This window comes from Hippocampus zosterae, chromosome 14 (genome assembly GCF_025434085.1).
Source record: "Hippocampus zosterae strain Florida chromosome 14, ASM2543408v3, whole genome shotgun sequence".
Classification (NCBI taxonomy): Eukaryota; Metazoa; Chordata; class Actinopteri; order Syngnathiformes; family Syngnathidae; genus Hippocampus; species Hippocampus zosterae.
Window position 1 is genome coordinate 6,934,649 of NC_067464.1, and position 23,438 is coordinate 6,958,086.

A 23,438-nucleotide genomic window follows, 5' to 3' on the forward strand; every position below is an offset into this window, starting at 1 on the left:
TGTGTGATAGCATAGAAGCCATACGAGAAGGGCAGGGCGAAGGGGGGGGGGGGGGGGGGGGGGGCGCGCGCGCATTAACCCAATGGGACCAGTCAGCAAAACAGCTTGCATGTGGGAGGCGAGCGTGTCGTATAGTCATTAGTGCAGCATGTTGGATATTTTTGTACATTGCTAGCTCCATTCTTGTGCAACATGTACAAGTGACAAATGTGCACATCGCTAGCTTAAGAACTGTGGTCTTTCTATGTTTTGGTGGAAGATAATGGTGGCAAAACAACCGCATCATTTTAACTTACTATGTGATGTGAACTGTAACAGCTGAAAACCTCTATTAGCTGTACATATTTCAGGAATGGTCTCAAGTGTCATCTAAGTGTGAAAGCAGGTTCACTACTGTCACAAGAGAAACTACCAACACAATACGTGACACAAACAAGTGCGAGCCCATTCATATAATATTAATATTAATAATCACTTTCTGGGGAGAAACGATTTGCTCAAATTCGCTATCGGTCTCACTCCTTACCCCCGCCACAAATCGTTACTGAAAGTATGATTTTTTACAATCATTAGCGAATGGTAGTTAAAAACACAACACTTATGTACACACTCGGGTGACATCATTGCCGTAGGAACGAAACTGTCGTCGACCGAGGGGGACCCTGTCATTGTACTAACATTCTTCCGTATTCTGGCCAGCATTGCGCACCTTTTAACAAACACACGTACATGGATGCGTTAATACATAAATGTGGAAAGCTCCTGAAAGAATTGTCAATGAAATATAAAGATAGTAGAAAACCAAGCGAGAGCTGGTGAAAAAGTGCTGATTAGATTACCCTGCTGCAGCTGCGGCGAGATTTTGGGCTTGTCACTGCGACCAAGTCGGCTCGTCTCCTCCTCACCTCAGCTGCCCTCTGCGCCTCTCCGTGCGGAGTGACACCGCCCCCTGTCGAGTTACGGCGGGACTGCGTTGACCGTCTCCTCAACTGAGGGCGTCTGAGGTGAAAGACGCGCGCCACCAGTGCATGTAACAAATACAGCACTGCGGGGAATTAGGAGACCAAAACGAAACCGACACTGGATATTCACTATTGGTGGCTAAATCAGATGAGTTGGTGGCCTACTCATTACCTACAGATAAAAGATAAATCCTGCGAATTTGTGATGTGTTTATGTTTTTGTCATACACGCATCCCAAGTGGACTGAAAAGAACTGTACATACACCAGCCATAAATATCCAGTTAATACCTTTCCGAGTAGTCGTGAATTAATCTGTATTCCATGTCTTATGATACAGTCTATTCACCGCAAATAATATTACAATAACAAAACACGGTTTAATCAAGCCAATACTGACTCAAAATTGATATTTTGAGACATTTGTTGTCCATTGAGTTCAGGCTTTTGCGTGTGTGCGTGTGTGGTTTTTTTCAGGGTACTCTGACCTGCTTCCACATTCCAAACACAAACACGTTTGGTTTATTAAAGACTCTAAAATGCCCATTGATGTGAATGGCTGTACGTCTATTTGTGTGACTGACTGGCAACCAGTGTAGGGAGTACCCTGGCTCTCACCCAAAGAAAATGAATGGATGGAGTTCTTGAAGACACCAAGTCACGAGAGGCGTTTTTTTTGGCTTCCATTTCCCCAGACAGGCCTAAGTCCACAACTGTGGGAGGGTGAATACATTTACATGCCATTACATTTTGGTCTCCAGCCAGGAATATAACCAAAGGAGGAAAGCTGCACCAACAGGCGGCCTGTCGCTGTTGGCTCCATGCCGCCTTTACGTCCAGGCGGCCAGGTAAGGGCACATGAGGCAAGCTTGGCACTGACTCACAACTGCATTGACGGGCCAAGGAGATGCTTTGCAATCTCATTAAAGCAGACGTTTGCCAAGAACCTGCTTTTCAAAAATCAACCTTGTATTTCTAATCTTGGGGGAAAAGCTATGAGACTGACATGGTAACTTCACGTGGTAACGACTGATCCATCCTCTGTCAGGTTACGTGATCTGCAGCCAAAGCAACCACATTTGGCTCACTTAAAATGTAAATGGCTTCACCAAAATCGCAATTCATTTATTTCACAAACACTGTCCAAAAGTCCAAACTGTAATGTTGTTAGGCTAGTCCACCAATTATATCACTACAGGTGACCTGAGGATATGTTCCCTCTGACAAAATTGAGTTTTTTGAGGTGAAACGATTAAAACGCTTTAAAGCCACATCTCGTCTTCCGTCTGTCACATCCGTGTCAGCTCAGGACAAAAACTTCTTTGGGAAACACCAAATGTCCATTTCCCCTTAAATCACGCCCCCGCCATCCGATCCGCAATCGGCTGCAATGTTCCCCCTGTGACGATTTTAATACAGTCACAGCAGTGGGAGATAAGCTAGTGCAGCCAACTGTTACACAAGTACTTCAACGACAGTGAACCAAAAATAAAAACAGCACGCAGGAAGTGGAGTATATCACAAAAGAGCGAGAGGGAGTTACATTAGCATGCAAATATGAAATTCTTAACCATACCATGATGTCTTATGGCAACATCACTGAACGTCAATGTACCGGTCATTGCAATTTGCTGTTCCTCTCCAAGTACTCAGTTTTGACTTGAAAATCAAAGTTTTTAATAGTGGTGTAATGCAGTCTCAGGGTTCTCCCATGGCTATATCAGTCCCCAGACCTCAACCCCACTGAAAACCTGCAACGTGAGATAAAGAGGAGAGTGCAGACCAGAGGACACAGGGGGCTACATGATTTCAAGAGATCGCACAAATTGAGGAATGAACGAAGATCCTACTTTCTGTATTTTCCCATCTTGCAAAACATTAAGGAGTGCCATTTTGTTCGAGTTGTACAATGTATTACCATCAGGGGTGCTAATTATTGTGGCACACATGGTTTGATGTAAATGATTTCTTAATGTGCCCCCCACCCCCCACTCGATAAACGCACATGAATTAAAGGTTGGATTTTCCTTCTTTATTCTATTTTTGGTCCTTTAAGGAAAATGAATTTATCTGAAACTAAAAAGTACATCTCAACAAGGGGTACCATTAAGTACAAGTAGCTGTTCCAGTCATTTGTTTTCTACCAGGCTTCTCCTCATTTGTTACATTGTGAACATCACGTGACCAAATCCAGAAAATAGGTGAGCAGTGATGTTCGCAATGCAAGGGGTGGGTACTTTGATGTCAATTTCAGTCAACAGCAGGTGGCGATGCTGCGTAAAATGTCAGCCTCCTTGGATAGCTGAAAGCGGATGGATTACTCATCTAAATTCTTATTCCACCAAACCAATATGAATCAGAATTTCAGTTTAAATTAGCTAATGGGGCAGACACGTACCAGCATTTATGCTAAGTCCGGCGCATTTACACTGTTTATTCATGTATTTGATTAATGTGCACTGACCCCAAGGAAATAAACAATTGCAAAGAAAATGTTTTGACTTCACTTCCTGTTTTGTTTTGTAAAATGTTACTTGGCAAGTTTAATTATCTTTTTACAACCTTCCATCTATTTTCTACAGGCCCTCATGTGAGAGAGGGAAACTTTGGGCGAAGGGCGAGTTAAACCCTGTAATTGTCGCCAGTCGATCGCGGAGCACGTGTAGACAACCATTCAATGTGACAGTAAAACCCCACAAAAATCATGCGGACAACATTCGAACTCCAAACGAGGCTTGAGCCAAGATTCAAACTCGGAACCCATAGACTGTGAGGCGGTTGACAGCTACAGCCACTTGTGTTCACCGCCGTCCCAAAATTTGGGACAATTTAATTTCGGGGGTTAATGTCGGAGACATTTGTTAGACAACTTGTATTTTATTTTTATATCTTAGTTGAGTCGTTTGAAGAACCTTTTTTTAACCGAAATAGAATGTTACTGATCATTGTGTGGACCAGCTTTTGTTCTATCCAAAACCTGTGGCTCCCTCTTGTGCTTGTAACTAGTCATTACAAAGATCAATGTTGACAAATCAAGCTGTTCGGTGTATTGTGGAAGATTTTGCATTATATTACAGTCAAGTAAAGCCAACATGGATGCATGGTTAAAAATATATATTCAAATTCGGTCTTTATTCATTCAATATAGTTGCACACTCCTAAACAGTGATTGGAACACATGAACATGGATTTAACAGCAAAAATATGCACACTCTTCAAAACCATCCTGCTAAGCAAATTGAGGGCCGGTCAGAATAAAATAAGATGTGCCAAATTTACGTTTTCACTTGCTATGGAGGTTTTATTCTGTACAGGACAAATTTGTACAAAATTCATCTAGATATATAACACTACATGAAACAAGGTAAATCATATATACAATATTAAATGAATCATATAGTACAGGTCACATACAAAAGGACACTTAAGTTATGTTTTGGAAATAAAATGAAAAGATCTGCGAAAAGACAAGCCACCAAATACATTTTTATTCATCTCTCTTTATCCAAAGGACCCTTTTTGTGTGCACTAAAATAACTCATAAAACCCATAAAAGATCATGTCCCAGCAAGCATGGGTTAATTTTTTTTTTTTTTAAGAAACGAGAAATCAAGTTTGGTTGAATGGCATTCCTCCAGAGTAAAAGGTACATGTTTAACATGGTACTTTTTGAATTTACACCTTTTTGCATTCAAGCAAATACAATATTAGTACAGTCAAACAAGCCAAGTCACAATGTCAGTTCACTGTTCAGCATCTGTGTGACAACGGCTGGTTTTTGGGCCGGGGTGGCCAAACTAGTTCACCTGCAGGGACGGGACAACTAGCACACACAAATATGAAGAAATCAGGACAAGCTCGATGCGTTAGTCGAAACAACAAGTACTCATTCTCTGATGGACCGACATTGGCAGACCAAACATGCTTGACGAAGGGGATTTTTTGGTATTTCTATTTTTGTATTAAGTGCCTCTAAACCTAGCTAGGTTACTAGAGCTTGATTTTAATCATAAATTAGGAGCTTTTTACCAATCAATTCTGGATATTTTAACTTTTGTCCAAGTTTATAGGGGTCCGGAGTCACATTCAGCAGTACCATTGTGTGTGTGAACTGAGTGGGCATGACAGCCGTCTGGTTTTCAAACTTTGCCTGTGAACACAAGAAAGCAAGCATACATAACAGGCAAATGGCACATGAAATAAAGAAATGGACGAAAGTGACGGATGTCCACAGGACAACGTCATCTTTCTTCGCTGCCTACCTGGACATTGCAAGGCGACTGACAGGCCTGAGTTTGGTCGTTAAGTGTGCTACACTAAAAAGAAAAAAAAAAACCCCACTAATGACCAAAACCAAAGGCAAGTGCCCCTGTTTGAATCTGAGATCAACAACACACCACAGTCTTGGCACTGACAAGATGTCCGTTAAAAGACAGAAAAGAAAAATGAACAACAACAAAATATCGTCTTTGATCTTCGTCTTCCTTGCGTTGGGAGAACAAAAATCCATTACACTCTGCGTTCCTGCAGCTCCGCATCCCCAGAAAGAATAGGAGAATTGTCGCAGTGCACTCAGTTGTTTTGTTTCTGGGTTCCAGCGACAGAGTGGTGGGAGGAACAGGTCAGTCGACACGGAAACAACTCCATGAGCTAAAAGACACATGGACACGGATGGACGTCCTTCTCCAAACAAAAACAAAAGAACCTGAGAAAGCAGAAATCTGAGGAACGTGAATACGGAACTTATGTACTGGTCACAGGCCCAATGTGCTGCACCACTCAAAGAGTCAGCCGGAATGGACGACATCTAAGGACATGGAGGTTAAAAAAAAAAAGGGGGCGGGGGTGGAAGGATGAGGGGTGTCCATGGCCATGGATGGGCAGTTAGGTGGCTGGATCTAGAGTCCATCGCGGGTGGTCAACATGTCATCAGCTCTGCGGTGGGTCTCCAAGGCTTTTGTGGTGTAGATGTCCTGAGGCAACTCAGACTTGCGCCGCACCATGGGCCGATCCTTCCAATGGCCGTGCTGCAGCTGTAACACGGAGGGAAGTCTGATTGAGTGAGTCGTCTTATCCTCCTGCTGAGCTACTCGGTCAAACGAGAAGACCGCAGTAAGCGCAGTCCTTGAAAATCCATCATTGATTTGACAGTGAGGAAAATCTCTTCAAGCCCCGGACAGCAAAAATCCCAACATTGGACCCTTGATGCACTGTTCCCCCCGCCCCAAACAGCATTTGTCCAAAATTTGCGTGATCGTCTCTCACCACCGTAAGTCGTCATCAATGTAAATGTTTGTATGACAAATACTTCTAGGCCATAAATACGAGGGCCAGTCAAAAAGTAAGGAGTGCTAGAAGGTTTAAAAAAAAAAAAAGAAAAAACTTTTGAGGCCTGTCCTCTTGTCGGCCATTTTGGAAAATGTACATTTTTAGAAGCAGAAAGCTATGATCATAGAAAAAATGTCAAGACTCATGCAATGCTTGCCAGAGCAAACGCAGTCCTTCGCGCTCCTGAGGCTTGCAAAATTCTGGGAATTTTCATTCTCATTCATTCATTCAATTTTTATTCTGGAATAAACAAAATTAAACGGTTCTTAATCGGGAATCTGAATGTAATTAGTGGAAAGCGTATTGCATAATTGTTCCAAGGGCAGTCCAATATGACGAGCCAATTGCCAAAAAGGAATTTGGCAAAAATGCAGATCGGGCATCAGAAGCGTGCCAGAGGATCCTTTTTTATTGCTTCTTATGGCAAAATAAAACATATATTTAGGCTTCAATTCCTCAGCCAAATCAAATGAAAACAGACCAAAAACCTTCCAGAAATATTCCACCCCGTTGAAAACCCAAGTTCTCCTTCCACTATTTGTCTGCACGTTGTCGCAACAAACAATTTTAATGCGAAGCGATCTTCGTAGGGTCATCTTGAAATGGAATCCCACCAGCTCGAACTGAGGCAATCAGACCAGCGCAGTAATATACAGCGGGAAAGCAGCAAACGGGGTCTCGCCCAACCCCTGACTGAATTCAAAATGAGACTCATTTGAAGACAAAGACTCGAGCTGACTAGAGTAACCCCCGTATTCGTGTTTGAGCATGAACTGATGAAGCCAGCTCAGATGAGAGGTGAAACATAATCTGAACAGTTGAACCGTGATCGATTCAATGCCCTCGAGGAAACACTTAAATTGCAAGATGGCATAACCACAAAAAGTTTCAAATAAATGTTTTACGTCACCAGAGATCATGAGACACCCTGCTCTACAAAAGGGCCAAATTCAGACACAACCACAGTTGATGCACGGGTACATACGAAAGCCCGTGGTCCTTTATTAACTCATTCAGTGCCAGCCAATTCTGGACCAAGTCTGAAAAGACGTTTAAAAACATCTTTGGGAGTGAATGAGTTTAAAAAAATGTAATAAAAATCAATACATTTCCACAGGGTGCATGCATGGGATGGGGGGGGGGGGGGGGGGAGAGGGGTCAAAACTGAAAGAGTTTAACAAGGGACAGATAAATCGAGACAGAGAGAAGCCAGGTTTACCTGAGTCGCGCCTTCCTCAACTGTCTTTTTTAACCTCTGAACATCTTCTATCAAAGGAACATCCGTCTCCATTGCTACGGGACTATTGAAGTCAGAGGGATCAACAAGCACAGAGAACTGAGTCCAAAAGAAGGAGGAGGAGGGGTGGGGGGAGGAAAAAAAAAGGGCAGTGGGTCAGGGTGGAGAAAAGATGTTGAATGGCATGCAGAGAAGAACGAATAATCAAGAAGTTGTGCACAAACTACCAAGCTTCATTTAGAGATTTAAACACAACACCCTTACTTGGAAATGTATCCGGTTTGCAAACAAGTACCAACAATTTAGCTCAAAGGGGGGCAAAGTAAGCGGCAAAACCATTGGGTCTGGGTTCGTATACACCTTAGAGGACTTTTTTAGATTAACTCGAGCGTTTGTCACAAACTTGTAGCTGTGGAAATCAATAAAGCGAGTGGAATATATGACCGATGTTTTTGGGGGTTTTTTTGTTACTTCACACAGTTTATACATAAGCTAATGTGCGATGAACAAATACAATTTATTGATTTAAAATACATATATATTTTTTAATATGTCAAAGCGTCACACGTGAACGAAACCTTGCCAGTTTCTGTTAAGAGGACTTCATTTATTTCTAAAACCTTGACAATTCTTCCCCTCAATTTTGTTTGCCTTTCAGTAACCAAAAAAAAAAGGGGGTGCTCATCCCTCTATTCTCAATGTGACTTTTATTTTGAAAAGCCACACCATGTACGGAAGGCCGTTTCGCACTGCACTTTGCAAACGCGCCGTCAACAAAGATAGTCATTGTGGATGGATTGCGTCGGCGCGAGGGCTGGATGCCGTGCCGAGACGCGGCAAAAGCGCAAGGCGGGGAGGGGGGGCGTTCAGTGCGACACGCCTCAAGATTAAAAAAGGTTCATCTCAAGAGCCGCGTCACGGTGCTGCCAGATTTTTTCAGATTGCTATTTTGTCAAAGTTTGAAATGCGGCATAGCGAGCTTCTAGACAATAGCGAAATTCATATTGCTGAGATGCCGTCCACTTCTTGTCGGAACTAGCGAGAAAAGCTTCTTTGTCATTTCTTTGTAGGCTGCTAGGCAAGCATTTCCGAATATGTACAGGCTTGCACAGGGGCGCCCTCGTTCACGACCCCGATCCAAGTGCAGCGTGAAAACGGCTTTCAAAAGGAAATCATGGCAGAGACACGTCGCTCACCTGTGGATTCGACTTGGCGAGGTTCTCGATCTTGATCCACGCTTCTTCACGCTCCTTCGATTTGGCCTTCTCCCTATTGGGTCAAACATTTCCACATTATGATGACATCATCGGTTTATAACCCAAAGGGCCTCGAAGAGAAATGACGCCGCGTGCGATGCCCACTTGTTTTTCTCGGCTCGGAATTGCTGTGTGCAGTCGTCAAAGAGCTTCTGATTCATCTCCATGAACAGCTTCAGAGCGTTGTAGATGAGACCGTGGATGGTCCTGCAGGACAATTGAGAATTTGCTATCATAGCATCGGCAAGTCTGTCATCTGCCCGGCAACCGACGAGATGGCCATCGAGTAGCTTTTGTATTCAGCGGCACACACTACAAACGTTTTGGCTTATTTAACTTGTAGCAATGTTTTGCTTAGCAAGAAGTTATGAGCCCGAAACCCGGGTCGCACACTTGGAGCCCGAGAGCGGATAAATGTCTTTCGTTTGTGCGCGTACACAGATGCTCAATCGTCATATTTATCAGCGTTTGGAGGGTTACATAAAGACGTATGCTGTATTCAAGCAATTAGATTCATTACATCCCAACTTGTTCGATGAAAAAAAAAAAATATCAATCCCTAGGCAATTCGACCACAAATTTAGAAAATTTCGCTTCAGGAACTAACGGGTGTTATTTCCTTACCCACTTTAAATGTCATCGCAATTATGAGTTGGTGACGTTTTATTTATCCTCGAAGGGAAACAAAACAACACATACATTTGCTTTTACTGTCATTTATTTTCCAACGTGTTAAATGTTGACCACTGGGCAACCATTTCAGCCTGGTCAGCTTGGAAGGGGGATTTTCCCTATTCACCCCCCAACCCAATTAATCTGCAATCCATTAATTTTTAACCAGAATGTTATACGCAACATTTTCAAATGACATTATGTTTTGGGATCCTAGTTTGTGATACATTTTCATTTTTAGTATGTGTATCTTGTTGTATTTTTTTGCAGGGGCTTGGTCGGGGGATTTCTGCAGTCCCAAGAGTAGTACTGTCACACTTGCGTTCGCCGTGTGACAGCTGATGACGCATTGTTCCCTACGGGTGTCACGCGGGGGGGCAGCTAGCAACGGCGATGCTTCTCACTTGTTCCAGTGGGTCTTGGAGTTGCGGTACAGAGCGGGGAACATAATTGGGAGAATCTTGGCCGCGTTGTCGCTGATCAGACTCATGATGTACTCATTATTCCAGTAGTACAGCGCTCGCTCTGCCACCTAGAGAGGACACGGCGCATCTCAGCGGGGCGGCTAGATTAATGAATGGATTTCCCGGGATGAGCGCATTGTGTCCGTTACCTGGAAATGCGGGCTGGACACGCATTTGGCCAGTTGCCGGAAGAGAGGCTCCTGCACCTTAACAAACTCGGACGGCTCGATGACGTCCAGAATCTCCTCTAGTTCGTTGAGGAACATCACCTCCTTGGGACTGTGTGTTTTGGGCCAGTACTTGAGGAGAGCCATGACCACCTGCGGGGGGGTCAGAGAATAATGTTAAGAATCGGCCGTTTTAGACGATGCGTAAACAAGACATCAATTCAACATACCGGCTCAGTTAGAGTGCTGTCCTTTTCCAAAAACTGCACCACACAGTAAGCCAGCTGCAAAAGAGAAAAGTTCCGATTTTAATATTTTAACATCTGCAGTGCATTTGCTCTAATTTCTTTTTTTCAGTGCAGCATTCAACCCAAGCACGACAATCAACCGTTGCCAAACAGACAACAGACACACACTGTACCTGTGGATGGTAGACACTGAGTGACTTCACTTTGTGTAGCGGTAATAAAACCTTCAACAGGAAAATCTTGTGCTCTTCTTTTAGAGGTAAGGCAAATCCATTGATAATGCTGCGAGACAAGCAAAGCAACTCATGAAGATCTGTCGATGAGAATTATGCAACTGGACGTGTGATCAAAGTCAACTGGGATAAGCTCCAGCTAACCGGAGACACTCATGAGCACAAGTGCCACAGAAAATAGGTGGGTATTTCATAGAGTGGCGGCTATCACACTGAAGATGAAGCGAGTTCTTTTGTAGGGGATTACCGTATTTTCACGACTATAAGGCGCCATTAAAAGTCTTAAATTTTCTCCAAAATGGACAGGACGCCTTATGGTGCGGAGCGTCCTTTATATGCGCTGAGTTCCAAAATCTGACTGACAGCCGACACGCTGTTTATATAGAGAAAAGGCGGAAGTGACTGTGGCCAGGCATGCGGGAGAGAAGTCGGCCAATCAGGGAAGGGTGGGGGTGTATATATACATATATGGAGAGGGAGAGAGAGAGAGAGAGAGAGAGAGAGAGAGAGAGGGAGGGAGAGAGAGAGGGAGGGAGAGAGAGAGGACAGACAAGCTAGTCCGCCAATGGTGAAGGGTGGGCGTGTAAGTGGACGCCTCAAGCCAGTACCAACACTTGTATAGAGTGTGGCAATGTGCATTGTTGCAAAACTCCGGTTTTGGTTTCTAAGAATCCCTGAAAATAAATTCGACGTAAAGACACGCCTACGAAGCTCAGTTCAAACTTAAAGCCACCGGTTATGCTTTTGGCATGCGTCCCCATCTCACAGCAGCGGTGAAAAAACAAGTCAAGCAAATGAACTCTGAGCTTGCCGTTATTCCCGGAGGCTTGACTAAAGAACTCCAACCGCTGGACATTGGCATCAACCGGGCGTTCAAAGTAAAGTTGCAAACGGCATGGGAACAATGGATGATCGGTGGCAAACACAACTTTACAAAGAGTGAGAGGCAGCGCTTGGCGAGTTACGCCACAATACGCAACAACGAGAGGGAACGCGGCGTTTTTGATGGATTACGGTACTTGCACAATTGTTCAATTCTTTCTACACACACAAGCGCTGCCACCATGTTTCGCTCTGTTCTTTACTTTCAAATGTGGGAAAGCTTCACACGAGAGAAATGTTGACTTTGCTGTTGCTACTCCTTCTTTCCGCTCGGCAATGCGTAGCAACTCACACTAGCATGTGATACATTCAATGACAACGGAGATGTGCAGTCCTCTGCTTCTGATACAGAAGATGAGGACTTTGATGGATTTCTGGGTGATGATTGATCGAAAAACGTGAGAACATTGTACGATGGCTAAATAAAATCCACCCAAACTCAGTTCTGCTTTCGTTGCCTTTTTAAAAACGTGTTTTTATCTTATCTGTATGTCTTGGCATGCTACCGTATGCTTCAAGCTAACGTGTTAGAGTGCGCGCATGCATGCCGTATGTTTAAGCTGGCGTATGTTTTACCACTGTAAAATTGCGGCCATTAGTACGATGCGTCCTGTGTATGTGTAAAATACAGAAATGTCACGCATTGCTGAGACTGCGGCCATTAGTACGATGCGTCGAGTAGTCGTGAAAATACAGTATATTCGACTGCGCAGGTGTGTTTGTGATGAAGTGGAAAAGAATGAAGCAAACCTTCCAAGTATTTCCAGTAGTTCAGCAATTCCATTGTGATGTTCTGTCTCATAGATAAACCTTAAAAAAAAAAAGGGCAGAGTATTTTTTGGGGGGGCTATTCCAACACTGTTAATCTCGTTACCTCATATAGTGGCCAGGGTGGGCTGTCATTCATTTACTCAACTGCAGAGAGTACCGTGCGTTTTGCCCGGCTCTAATTTTGAAAAGTGAACTTTCCAATGGTAAAATTTCTGATTTTGTTCCATGAAGGGTGCACGATGCATCCACTAGAATTGAAATATTTTTGCTTTAACGTCTGCTGTGAAGGTGACGCATGCTCGAGTACTTTTGACCATCATGGTACCAGCTGTTTTTATCCATTTGAGACATGTAATTGGGGACAGCCATGACAATGGAGGCCACTATTTGAGGAAACAGTATCCACTTTCGTTTTACTTATTGCCCAAAAGGTTGTAAAAAAATAACTCAAACTAGACCAACCTATAGAAAATGTTATTAATCTGTTTTCTGATGTAAGCTCTCAGGCCGAGGAACTTCCCATAGATCCTGTGAAGAGTCGTTTTGAGGAAGTCTCGTTCTCTGGGATCTTCACTGTCAAATAGTTCTAGAAGCTTGAATTGTAAGAGAGAAGACACACGTCACATTAAGCATGCATAATCTCACATGGCCTTGAAAATACCTTTTTATGGTTGTTTTTGTTGAACCGAATGATTTTCCCATAGTGGTGTCAAGTCGTTTGTCTGAACCGACAAGTGCTTCTCTTCGTCTTACCTGCATAACAAATTTCTGGTCGATGTATTTCTTTGCTATGTTGGGCTGAAAGTCAGGCGATTCTAAAAACCTAAGGAAAAATTCATAGACGAGCTGCAACAGAAGCAGAAAAGGGGCAGAATTGAGAGTAAAATACGTCATGCGCTGCTCATGAACCGTAACCGCATCTTTTCTGTGTGCGTATCATTCAAATTAAAAGCTAACAATTTCTTTTCGCACTACGTACTGAATAGTGACGCGCTCCTGCAAACACAACAGACAATGGAGTGAGTGAACCTGTAATGTTGGAAATCAATGAAAGGAGCAACAACCTGGAGGTGTGGCCACGCCGCTTCAAGTGTCGGCTCATCCTCCTCGGGATCAAATTCAGCTCCCGTGGGATTGGAGGAAGGAGGCAGTGTTCTAAACATGTTCACGGCAAACTAAAGGCAGACAGAAAATGAAGAGAGCATGAATTCGGGATGAGACGAGGGAGCAAAAGAATGACTGCATTGGGTTGTTCTAATTTAGGGTGGCTGCTTGAACGCACACCAACCAAAACGTCACCACAAAAGCAGCTACATAATGGATATTAAATGCAGTAACTATTTTTGGTAATGAGCTAGAAAAAGATTTAATCAGGTTTAAATGGTTAATTGTCATGAGGCCCTTTAAATGTTTTCTGTCAATTCCCTCCTGATTTTTGTGTATATTTTAGGGCGAAATTGGTCATAAGGAGGAGGGGGCATTAATGGCCGGTTTTACACAGCATGCCAGGAGTGGCACAATTGGGATGTGTGTGTGATGGAATTGTTAAAAAAACAAACAAACAAACTAATATTTTGAGGATGGAGTCAGGCCTCTTCCTATTCTGGATTAAAAAATATATCCGTATCAGATATTTGCTAATGCAGCGTAAGCACACACATCTGAAATACTCCCAACAACGCAATCTTGCTCCAAGTCAACAAAATACAATTAGTGACACATACGTAAACATTTCCAAATACCACCCATACACTGAGCAAAAGCACCGACTATGAAATATGGTGCGCATAGGCTCCATGCTACAGACGCGTCCATCATTAAATAACTGCAGAAGGCGGGCGCTCGTGAACAAAACAACTCCGTACATTAGGCCGGACGGATGAGGAGCAGAATACAACTGGCCTCCAGAAAGAGTAAATGTACAAACCCGTTATCTTCTCATCTATCAGTCAAAAGTCAATTTTATTTATAAGCTCCTTGAACTGTGGGCTGCAAGGGGTTTGGCTGACAATAATGCGTGCATGTGTGCTGTAATGTGGCCTCTCGCATGTCAACTGACTCCCCTGTGGGCTGCTGTAGCCGGCTGGGCAATCACGGGACAGTGCAGGTGGTCCTCTGAGACACTCTAAGCCTTGTTCGACAGGACTGCAAGGTATACAGGCTTGTTGTGGCAGCGCCACACATCAGACCGGCAAAGATGCGTGACGTGATAATGGAAACTGAAAGAAAAGGTCTCCACAAGACTATATGCTAATGTCGGCTTTGGGGTCTGAAATTTCTTAAGACTGGCTGGAGAAAAGCCGTAATAAGGACGACGGGCAACAGACAGCTGTTGTGCTCCAAATGTCAACTTCGGCACTTCCTTTGTGAGCAGGGAAATCCCCGTGTTGGAAACACGACCCAATAATCAGAGCGCATCATTACAACCGAATAGGAAATATTTGACAAGCCTGCGGTTTGTTAAATTCTCCCACTTCGAAACATATGTGCAACGCATGCCCACATAAACGCATGCACATTTCACTGGAGTCAGGACAAAACCATGTACTTCCAAAATACTGTAGTACTTTAAAGACCCTAAACAGCATTTTCAACATTTTAGATTGGTCACTGATTTGTGACTGAGCAATAGTATAGATTTTTGTATTGTACCAGATTGTGACTTATGAGGTTCCAGCATGGCAGGAAAAAAATATATAGGCCACTTTGGAGTTGGCATTTTTTTAAGGAAAAAAAGGGGGAAAAAAAGAAAGAAAACTCCACTATAAGCAATTATACCAGAAAATACCGTGCTCATAACAGAGCACTTGACCAGGTTGCTAACCAACCAACACACTGCACGCGTGGCACAGCAAATACTCCTCAAAATTTCTAATTTTATTCCCATCATTACAATGACAGTATTGTTTGTGACCGGCGCTTCAACTGCAAGTCGTATCAGCATGTGGAAATGCTGCGCACAGGTGCAGGGGAAAAAAAAAAAAAAGTTGGCCCTTTTTTCACCATTTTTATATATACAATGTGGAAATTGCAAACCGAGCTACATGCCTTGAAATGACGCGAGAGCTTCTGGATGCAAGTTTTGAACTGCTATCGCCGTTGCGTTTGTGTGTTAGTGCGTCGTCCAAGCCCCACCCCCCCAAACCCATATCTTAATTTACCATCCAATTATGGCTGTTAATAGAAGGTTAATTAAATTGATGTCACATAAACTAAAACTTAGCCAACCAGGCCGCCAGCCCCCTATTCCATGACCGACTTTCACACGCATCATCGTCTTTGGAAAACACACAGACCCTCCCGAACTCTGACCAAACAGCCAGGCGCTTCACTGACCATGTGAACGACCTCCGGGTAGATGGGCTCTGTGATGACATTCCTATTGTGGGTGATGTACTCCACCATCTCGCTCAGTGCCGCCCGCTTCACCTCCTTCCATTTCAGGTCACTCAGCGGGTCGGACAGGAAGTCAAAGAGGACGCAGCACTGCCGCAGCTTCTGGATGAATAGCTTCTCTTGCTCCGCGGGGGCCACGTCTGCAGGAATAGCCAGGCAGGAGAACAGGGTCAAACATGGCATCTCGAGCGACACCTGATAAATGAAGCAGTTTGGAATCTGGGACGAGGGGACGCCATGTTTTTTGCGAGAAGGAGGGTGAGCTCAAGGGGACGATGGGGTAGGACCAACTGTCAAGAACGAATACGGAACAGAGCGACTGTTGCGAGAGAGATGCGAGCTGGCAAATGAGTCGTGAAGACTCAAGTGTCGGGACTATTCGAAACCCAGAGCAGGCGAGTGGACATTAAGAAGAGAGATGTGAGGACGAGGGATTTGGGAAGTGGGTGAACGGTCACGGCCCAGATGTACGGAGCACGCGACAAAGGAAAAAAAAAAATGGTGGTCGCTATTATTGGTACGTGGTTGTTACAGAGCTTCCTGTTTCGCTTCATTTCCATGTGTAAACAAACGAAGAGGAAATGACACAAGGGACACGGTGGTTTATTAAACGAGTCAACAATTGCAAGGCAGAGTCGGGTTCTAATTGTTCTTTTTTTCCAAATGGCTCTCATACTGCCGCCTGTGTGATACTACCTACGTTGTTTATAGGGTTATAGTTTTAGGGTATTTCATCATTTACAAAAAAAAACAAAACAACTCACAGTCGATCAAACAACGGAAGTGAAAAATTTAATTAGCCACAGTAAATTCCTGATTTAACAAGAGGCCAAGTAGTTCTTCACAAAAGGGTCAGGTGGCTTTATTCTATTCTATTCATTCAAGGGGTGTGAGTGGGGACTCTACAGAAACAAGAATTCTAGAAGGTAGAAAAATACTTTTTCAAAGAAAGCAGTGTACATTAACACCTGTGTAGTTGCACTTGAAAGGGCTCAAAAGAATGCTACGGCTTCAATTTCACACAACGCTAGCTAGCGTCACTCATTTACATGGACAAGAGAGCAAGTATCCGGTGTCACCGAATCCCCCCCAAAAAACGCAGCCTCTCAATGTACTTTACAGAGAGTTGTGGACCAAAGTATTGCGACAGCGTTTGAGTTCAACTTGTGTCCAATTAAACGGGTTTGTTAGCGCGACAATTCGAGAAGGCTGATGCGTAGAGGGAAACCATCTTGTGACACGCCTCTTTGGAGAATAAGGGAGAATGCCAAATCATCAAGTTGTAAAACAAGCACGGCGATCTTGTGATTCCAAGCAGTGTACAAACATGCCTCTGAGGAATGAAAGGGACACTTTAGACCGACCGTCCGTTTGAAAGGTTGGGATTTCATGATGACAAAGACACCAAAACGCGATTTCCTCATTCACGACAACAGCAGGCCTCAAAATGTCATTTTTGCAAGGCATTAAGTAGTAGAATTATGTCATTAAAAAATAAAAAAGTCAGGGCACTCGCATCTCAAGACACCATTGTATGTCAAAAATTGACATCCAAGTCTGGTTCCGTTCTGCATCGCTCCTGCGGTTACATAAGTCCTATCTGACTGCGGAATCAACTTTGAGCAGTCCCCAAAATACTTTTCGTCACATTGTGTTACAGACAGAGACTCTGAATGGTGATCACAACATCAATAGGAGCCACAATGCGACTTCTATTAATGTAACCCCCATTTGAGCGCTGTGGGGGAGGGCATGCGCGAACACAGACAGACAAGTTTATCATGGAGAACAGAGCAGAATTAAACCGACTGACTGTCTGATCAAAACAAAAGACTGCAATAAAACACCAGTAACGTCGGAACCGCTTTTGCTCGGATGTGGCTGAAATGACAATCTCTTACAAATTCAAGAACTGACAGATACGATATTCACGATACGATATTTATGCACTTAGGTAAGGGGGACAGAACGTTAGAGGTTTGCAGGCATACGAGAGAGCAACTTGTGATTGCATCCAGGATTTGTGCAGCTTTGCAGACCAACGTTTGCAACACAAGCAGCATTAACACAACCACTGGTGCAAGGTGTAGGCCTTCTTGTATGCAACACTGTTAGAAATGCACAAAGGGCCAACACGACATGGCTCAGCAGCCGCACAACTCACTATTACGCTTATATGCCGTTTCGCTTCACTGAGCCTGTCCCACCTTGAAGTAATGTTTTTTTTGTCTTCTTTCAAAAAAAAATTGATGGCTCACCTTTCGAATGTCAGAGGCATGTGGCGAAGCAGTTTTGATGGCTTCATTAACTCATTTGTGAGCCTGCCACAATATATTACGGGTTGTGCTTGCCAGTCAACTCGCATCCTTAACTCATTCAGTACCAGCCAATTCTGGACCAAGTGTGAAAAGGCATTTAAAAACGTCTTTGGGAGTGAATGAGTTAAGTGCATCTGCCGATTCGAAAGCTTCTCCCTATTATTTAGCCCTTTTCTGAAAATGCTCTCCAGTTGTTTTTTAAAATATCAATTTTTCCTAGTTTGTGTTGTTCTTTTCATTATCGTGACCAAGATTTTGGTCGAGAGACAATTAAAAAAAAAAAAAGGGGGTCATTGAAGTTGGGCAAGCAATGAAAGCAGCCAAACTGAGGAGACATTGTCTCTCTTGCTCTACGTTCGCACTGAAGGTCGTAAAGCTCAATTCGCATTTTTGGCTGGAATCAGATTTTTTTTTTCTGGTGTGTAACTGTTCACATTTCACATGAATTGCAACCTCAATTCATCTGGCGTGTGAACCTAATACTGCACATGAAATACCTATATCGCGATATACTTTTCAGGCATATCGCCCAGCCCCAATAGCGACTGTAACTGATGTCACGACATTGTCGCAAGGAGCGTGTGACTGTGAGCATGAATAGTCGTTACAGAAATACAGAAATGAATAAATGCATCCATAGGATTTGGTTCGCATTTGCCTGCAGTTTGATTGTAGCTTTACATTCACAGATGGCAAGTTTTGTACTTCCAAGTAGCTGATCAAGGGTCATATTCCCATTTCACTTCGAACACTACTAAAAGAGAGGTGATTTACCAAGAACTAAACAAGCGTACCTTTTCACAGTACAATTCGCAAATAACATGTCAAAAACATTGCTTGTATGCAAGGGTCATAATGATTGAGACAGACACAAAAGGCAGCGGGCTTGTGTGGCTCAATAGAATGTAATCAATAATCGCCCTGGGTTGCAGCTGAGGCCGCGTTGCAGAGTACAGTGGCGCCTTTCAAACTCGACCGAGTCCTTTGTACAAAGTGTGAGAGGGCATGTCTGGCATTGCTGCGCCCAAAGAATGAAATGTTCACACGTGAGCGGGACTGTCAAAAGGGTTACTGGAAGGAATGGAGGGATTTAAAAAGAATCGCCATTTCAAGTCTGTTCCCCTTCCCCCCAATTATTAACCCGCATCAACTGCAACAGATACATATTTTTTTCCAGAAGTATTTTCAATCAAGAAACCAGTCCGACATTTGAGCATTTACGGGCCACTATGGCCCCTTTCAATTGGCTCCAAACAGTCATTTCACAAGTGGCAAGGCTTTGCTTTGCGGTTGGACACCCCTCAATCAAGTGAATGGGAATGGAAAAATGTCCCCGCCGCGCGATATTTTGTTTTACTACAAAATGTCAATATTTCATTCAATAGCTCATCTGAAATGATGTTTATTGCATAGACTATGCTTTTATAACTTTGGTGACGGCCGGCTCTGTCTCACTGGTGCAAAATTAGAAAGTGGGCGTTTGCAGCGTCATTCGTCACTGCACTTCCTGTCAGTCAATCAGATGACAGTGATAACACATTTGCAAACGGCCTGCATTTTAGAACAACCTCTGAGATGGTTCTGAGGTGGTTCTATAGAAACCGCTCCAGCTATTTCATGCCCTTTTCTTAGCAAGAGTGGTACAGGTGAAGCACGGAGCAAATTCCTCGGGTGAAAAGTTTCCAACAGGACTGCACAACATATCGAAAAAAATATTATCATTGCGCTAATAGCCTGTCCAATATATGCATTGTAAAGGTGTGCAATAAGTTTCTTACAGAATTGTATTTTTATATGCAACCTTAAATGAGAAACACCTTCGAAAGAATGAAGAGTATCGAGGGGAATGACAATTAGTTTGCTAAGGATACACTGAGCTTGCTTATTTCGCCACATGGGGGGGGGGGGGGGGGGGGGGAAACATGCTTGCATTTACATAACAAAAATGGCATTTCTTTAGATACACATTAAATATAGTAATAATATCACTATATTCAACATCCATATCGGATGTTTTTCCAATATTGTGCAGCCGTACTTCAATATGCTGAAAAAAAATTCAGCTTCTGCAACGAAGTGTATAAATGTTGTTTGTTTCTTAGTGGGGATTAAAGATGGCAGTCTTTTTAAATAAACAGGTCACTATAGGGACCAGGAAAGTAACTAAATCAACCTTGCTCTTGTAAATTAGCTCCTCTCTGTTTGCAGGAATGTTGTTAACCAGTCCCTTCAGGAATATTCAAAGACGCAAATGAGACAATTCACACAAATTCGAGCAACGACTGAATTACGCACCATTGTAATTTCATCCAAGAACAGCAACTTTTCACGGCTTGGACCAATCATCCAAGCTTTCTGCAGGTTTCACTAATTACAACAGTCCCCTGCGCAAACTTAACACTATGGGGCCAAATTCCCATCCTGCTTTTTGGCGTGAAGCAGCATGCACGTGCAACTTCAACGTCTTATCACCCGACACAAGAATTCATCTTAAGGCAGCGCACAACACTTTTCTGAAAACCATCTCCTTCTACCATCGATAGTAGTGATCAAAGCATGCGCACCCGTTGCTGTGAATTTAGGCATGTATGCGAGGGATCCTGATGTGACTTTCAAAAACATACAGTAGTTACGTGCCAGTCACTTCAAACGTGCCATGAACTAGGATTTATCTGATTGTTATTGTGTTTATGATGTACGAGCAACCTTGAAATAAAATGCTAAAGAGAAGGGGGACACCAATGTGAGAAATGTGTGAGTGAGGCAGAGGAAAGAGAAATAAAATAGTTAGTGGTTATTTTGCCGGCAACTCTCGTGCTTGTGTTATTTTGGGATGCACGGGTCTGATTCCAGCTGTGGCTGTTAGGACAATCGATGTTATTTTGTGGTTCTAATCATAAGCTTTTTTTCAAAATCTTGAACTTTTAACTCTAACCTCAACGTCATCGTTTTAAATATTAAATGTTACCTCTTTTTATTTTTAACCCTGTATTTATCCTTACCATAACCTTTTTGTGTTTCACTAACTACATTGAACATGTTCAACTGTTTAATGTTTCAAGAAACATGTGAAACAAAACGGCTCATTCACAACTCCTGACTGGCTGAAAAAAATTTAAAAACCAAATAAAATAAGGTTCAGAGCGGAATTTGAATATGTGACACACTGGAAGAAAGCATCACTTGCGGGGGCGACCACTCTACCCAGTACACCACGAGCCGGCACACTTGTGCAGAATTTGTACCTGGAGTTCTCACGCGATAGGTAGCAAGTTGGTCACGTTTTTGTCTATCTCAGGTGGCTGCTTTTTTTGCCATTTTCTGTCTACTGAAGATCACATCACAGTTGAACACAACAAAATTTGGCCACTCGAAGAGAGAAAAAATTGTGGATTTTGCTGCCTACTTTTATCCCTACACCGCAATATTAATCAGAATTCCATGCCTGGACTACTGGGTGCATAGAACATATTGTCAAGAAAATGTTGATTTCCCCTTTCGTTAAAAAATTGCAACATGTCAAAATTTTGAGTTTTATGCTGCCACAATAGCAAGTATTTATTTGGTGGCACAATATTCACAAGTCCAGTTAGTTGATGGGTCAAAGAACACAAAATTCGCGACTTCCTCACCAAATTAATCGCAGAATTTGTTTTTCACTAATCTATTTCTCTTCCAGTATCCTGCCCTAATTAAAGGCAAATAATTGGCACACTTGATTCATTTGACACTTATGATTGTGAGAAATGTCTTGACGACGAGTGCCCTTGAAATCCTCTGAAGGGGAAAGCAAGCACGAACGCACATACGCAAACTCTTCATTCCTGAGAATTCATAATTTGTAAACAGAAAACTAGCTCAGACTTTTTTTAAGTCACCAACAATGTCAACTGCAGCCAGTCCTGGTTCTCCAACATCACTTCCGTTCGCGTCACTGGTCGTCGCTGGGGGATGGGCAACACAGTGTGGCTAGCTAGTTAGCCAGCAAGTGAAAACGAGCATTTCACGTACTCGCGTCACCTGCAAAACGTGAACGGCAGGCGGTTAACGGCCCCGCGCTTGCTGATGAGTACACCGGGCCTGATTTTACGTAGCTAAACGCGCTAGAGCCAAACTGCGAGTGGTGGAGGAAAAGCTGAGCACAGCAACACACGCACACACACATACACCTTTCTCCCTTAATTCCCCGCGACAACACAAGAGGAATCATTTGTCCGTACATACCTCTGAAGTGCATCAGGGCCACCGGCTGAAAAGGCCCGTTGGAATTAGGCGCATCCACAACCATTCTGTCTGCAGATTTATTGCATGTCAACATGTAAACCTCAACCAGGAAGGCGATCCACTCAGGGTGAGAGGCCAGCCTCCATTTTAGCACAAAGCAGATCAGAAAATGAAGCTGCCTGCCGCTGGAGGGAACTGGCTACTTTGTGACGTAACAAAATAGGACGGCGCCCATTGGCTGATTTCGGATCGTTTTGACGCAATAGCGAAGAGCGCTCCCGTAACTGAGGAGGCGATTGGCTGAGACGAGCCAAAGGGGCGGGATAGGTTCTGGATTTTTTTTTCTTCATTGCCTTGGCTCCGCCCTCATTTACTTGTCTCTGGTGACGCTGCCTGGCCCAAGCAGCCAGGCATTTGCACACATTAAAAGAGCGGAATCGATTTGTGTGTATTCCACACTTTGCCCCATTTGGATGGATGTCTGCATCATTTGGTGAAGGATTTGCATCTGAAAATTACTGGCTATCAGCGTATTCAAAGAGAGTCTTTAAAAATATTTTTCCTTCTGTTCTTCTGGGGATGGAAATATATCCAAAAGTCATATTATCACGACATGAACTTCACGAAATGTTAACTATCACAATACAGTATTGTCGGGAGGTTGGCAATATGAAAAGTCTCATGATACTGTATAAAAAAAGACAACATTGTAAAAGAAATCATGATATTGAAAGAAAAAAAAAGCACATCTGGGAGCCTATCCCAGCTGTCTTCGGGCAGTAGGCGGGGAACACCCTGAAACGGTGGCCAGTCAATCTCAGGGCACACAGAGACATACAACCATCCGCGCTCACACTCACTGCATGTTTTTGGAATGTGGGAGGAAACCGGAGTACCCAGAGAAAACCCACGCAGGCCCGAGGAGAACATGCAAACTCCACACAGGAAGGCTGGAGCCGGGTTCGAACCCACGACTAACCACTGGCCCACCAGGCCGCCTCAATCTGACATGATAGCCGAAACCATCAACCAAACCAGCACCTGTGGAGACTACCCTGGATCAACACCATGGACCCAAGGTGAATCATCCTGAATTACTGTACTATGGGAACTTCAGACTCAAGATTGAACATGGTAGTCAAGGCAGCTGAAACGGAGTGCAGATGGACACAGCGGCAACGGGTCATGCTGGGCTAGGAACCTTTCCCCAAGAAGGCACATGGCAAGGAAGTGCGCGCAGTCCACGTCACAACAACTTCATTGAGGCCAGACATCGTACCT

General features: G+C 43.6%; 2 protein-coding genes across 3 annotated transcripts in view; both read right to left on the bottom strand.

The window, feature by feature from the left end:
- The window catches only part of LOC127614881 (mitochondrial basic amino acids transporter), a 207,282-nt gene that overhangs the window by 141,671 nt on the left and 42,173 nt on the right, over positions 1 to 23,438 (bottom strand). The window lies entirely within an intron of this gene.
- ppp2r5ca (protein phosphatase 2, regulatory subunit B', gamma a) lies at positions 4,066 to 22,352 on the bottom strand. Of its 2 annotated transcripts, XM_052086301.1 has the most exons (14): positions 22,158 to 22,352; positions 15,556 to 15,755; positions 13,284 to 13,394; positions 12,973 to 13,065; positions 12,682 to 12,812; positions 12,199 to 12,258; positions 10,507 to 10,615; positions 10,316 to 10,369; positions 10,068 to 10,238; positions 9,859 to 9,986; positions 8,888 to 8,989; positions 8,723 to 8,795; positions 7,509 to 7,625; positions 4,066 to 5,994 (listed from the first exon to the last, which is right to left on the bottom strand). In XM_052086301.1, exons 1-14 carry the CDS (start codon positions 22,249 to 22,251, stop codon positions 5,860 to 5,862), a joined length of 1,578 nt encoding a protein of 525 aa, XP_051942261.1. In that variant the 5' UTR covers positions 22,252 to 22,352; the 3' UTR covers positions 4,066 to 5,859. The 2 variants fall into 2 exon arrangements, with proteins under 2 accessions (XP_051942261.1, XP_051942262.1); XM_052086302.1 differs by lacking the exon at positions 7,509 to 7,625 and having other exon boundaries at positions 22,158 to 22,351.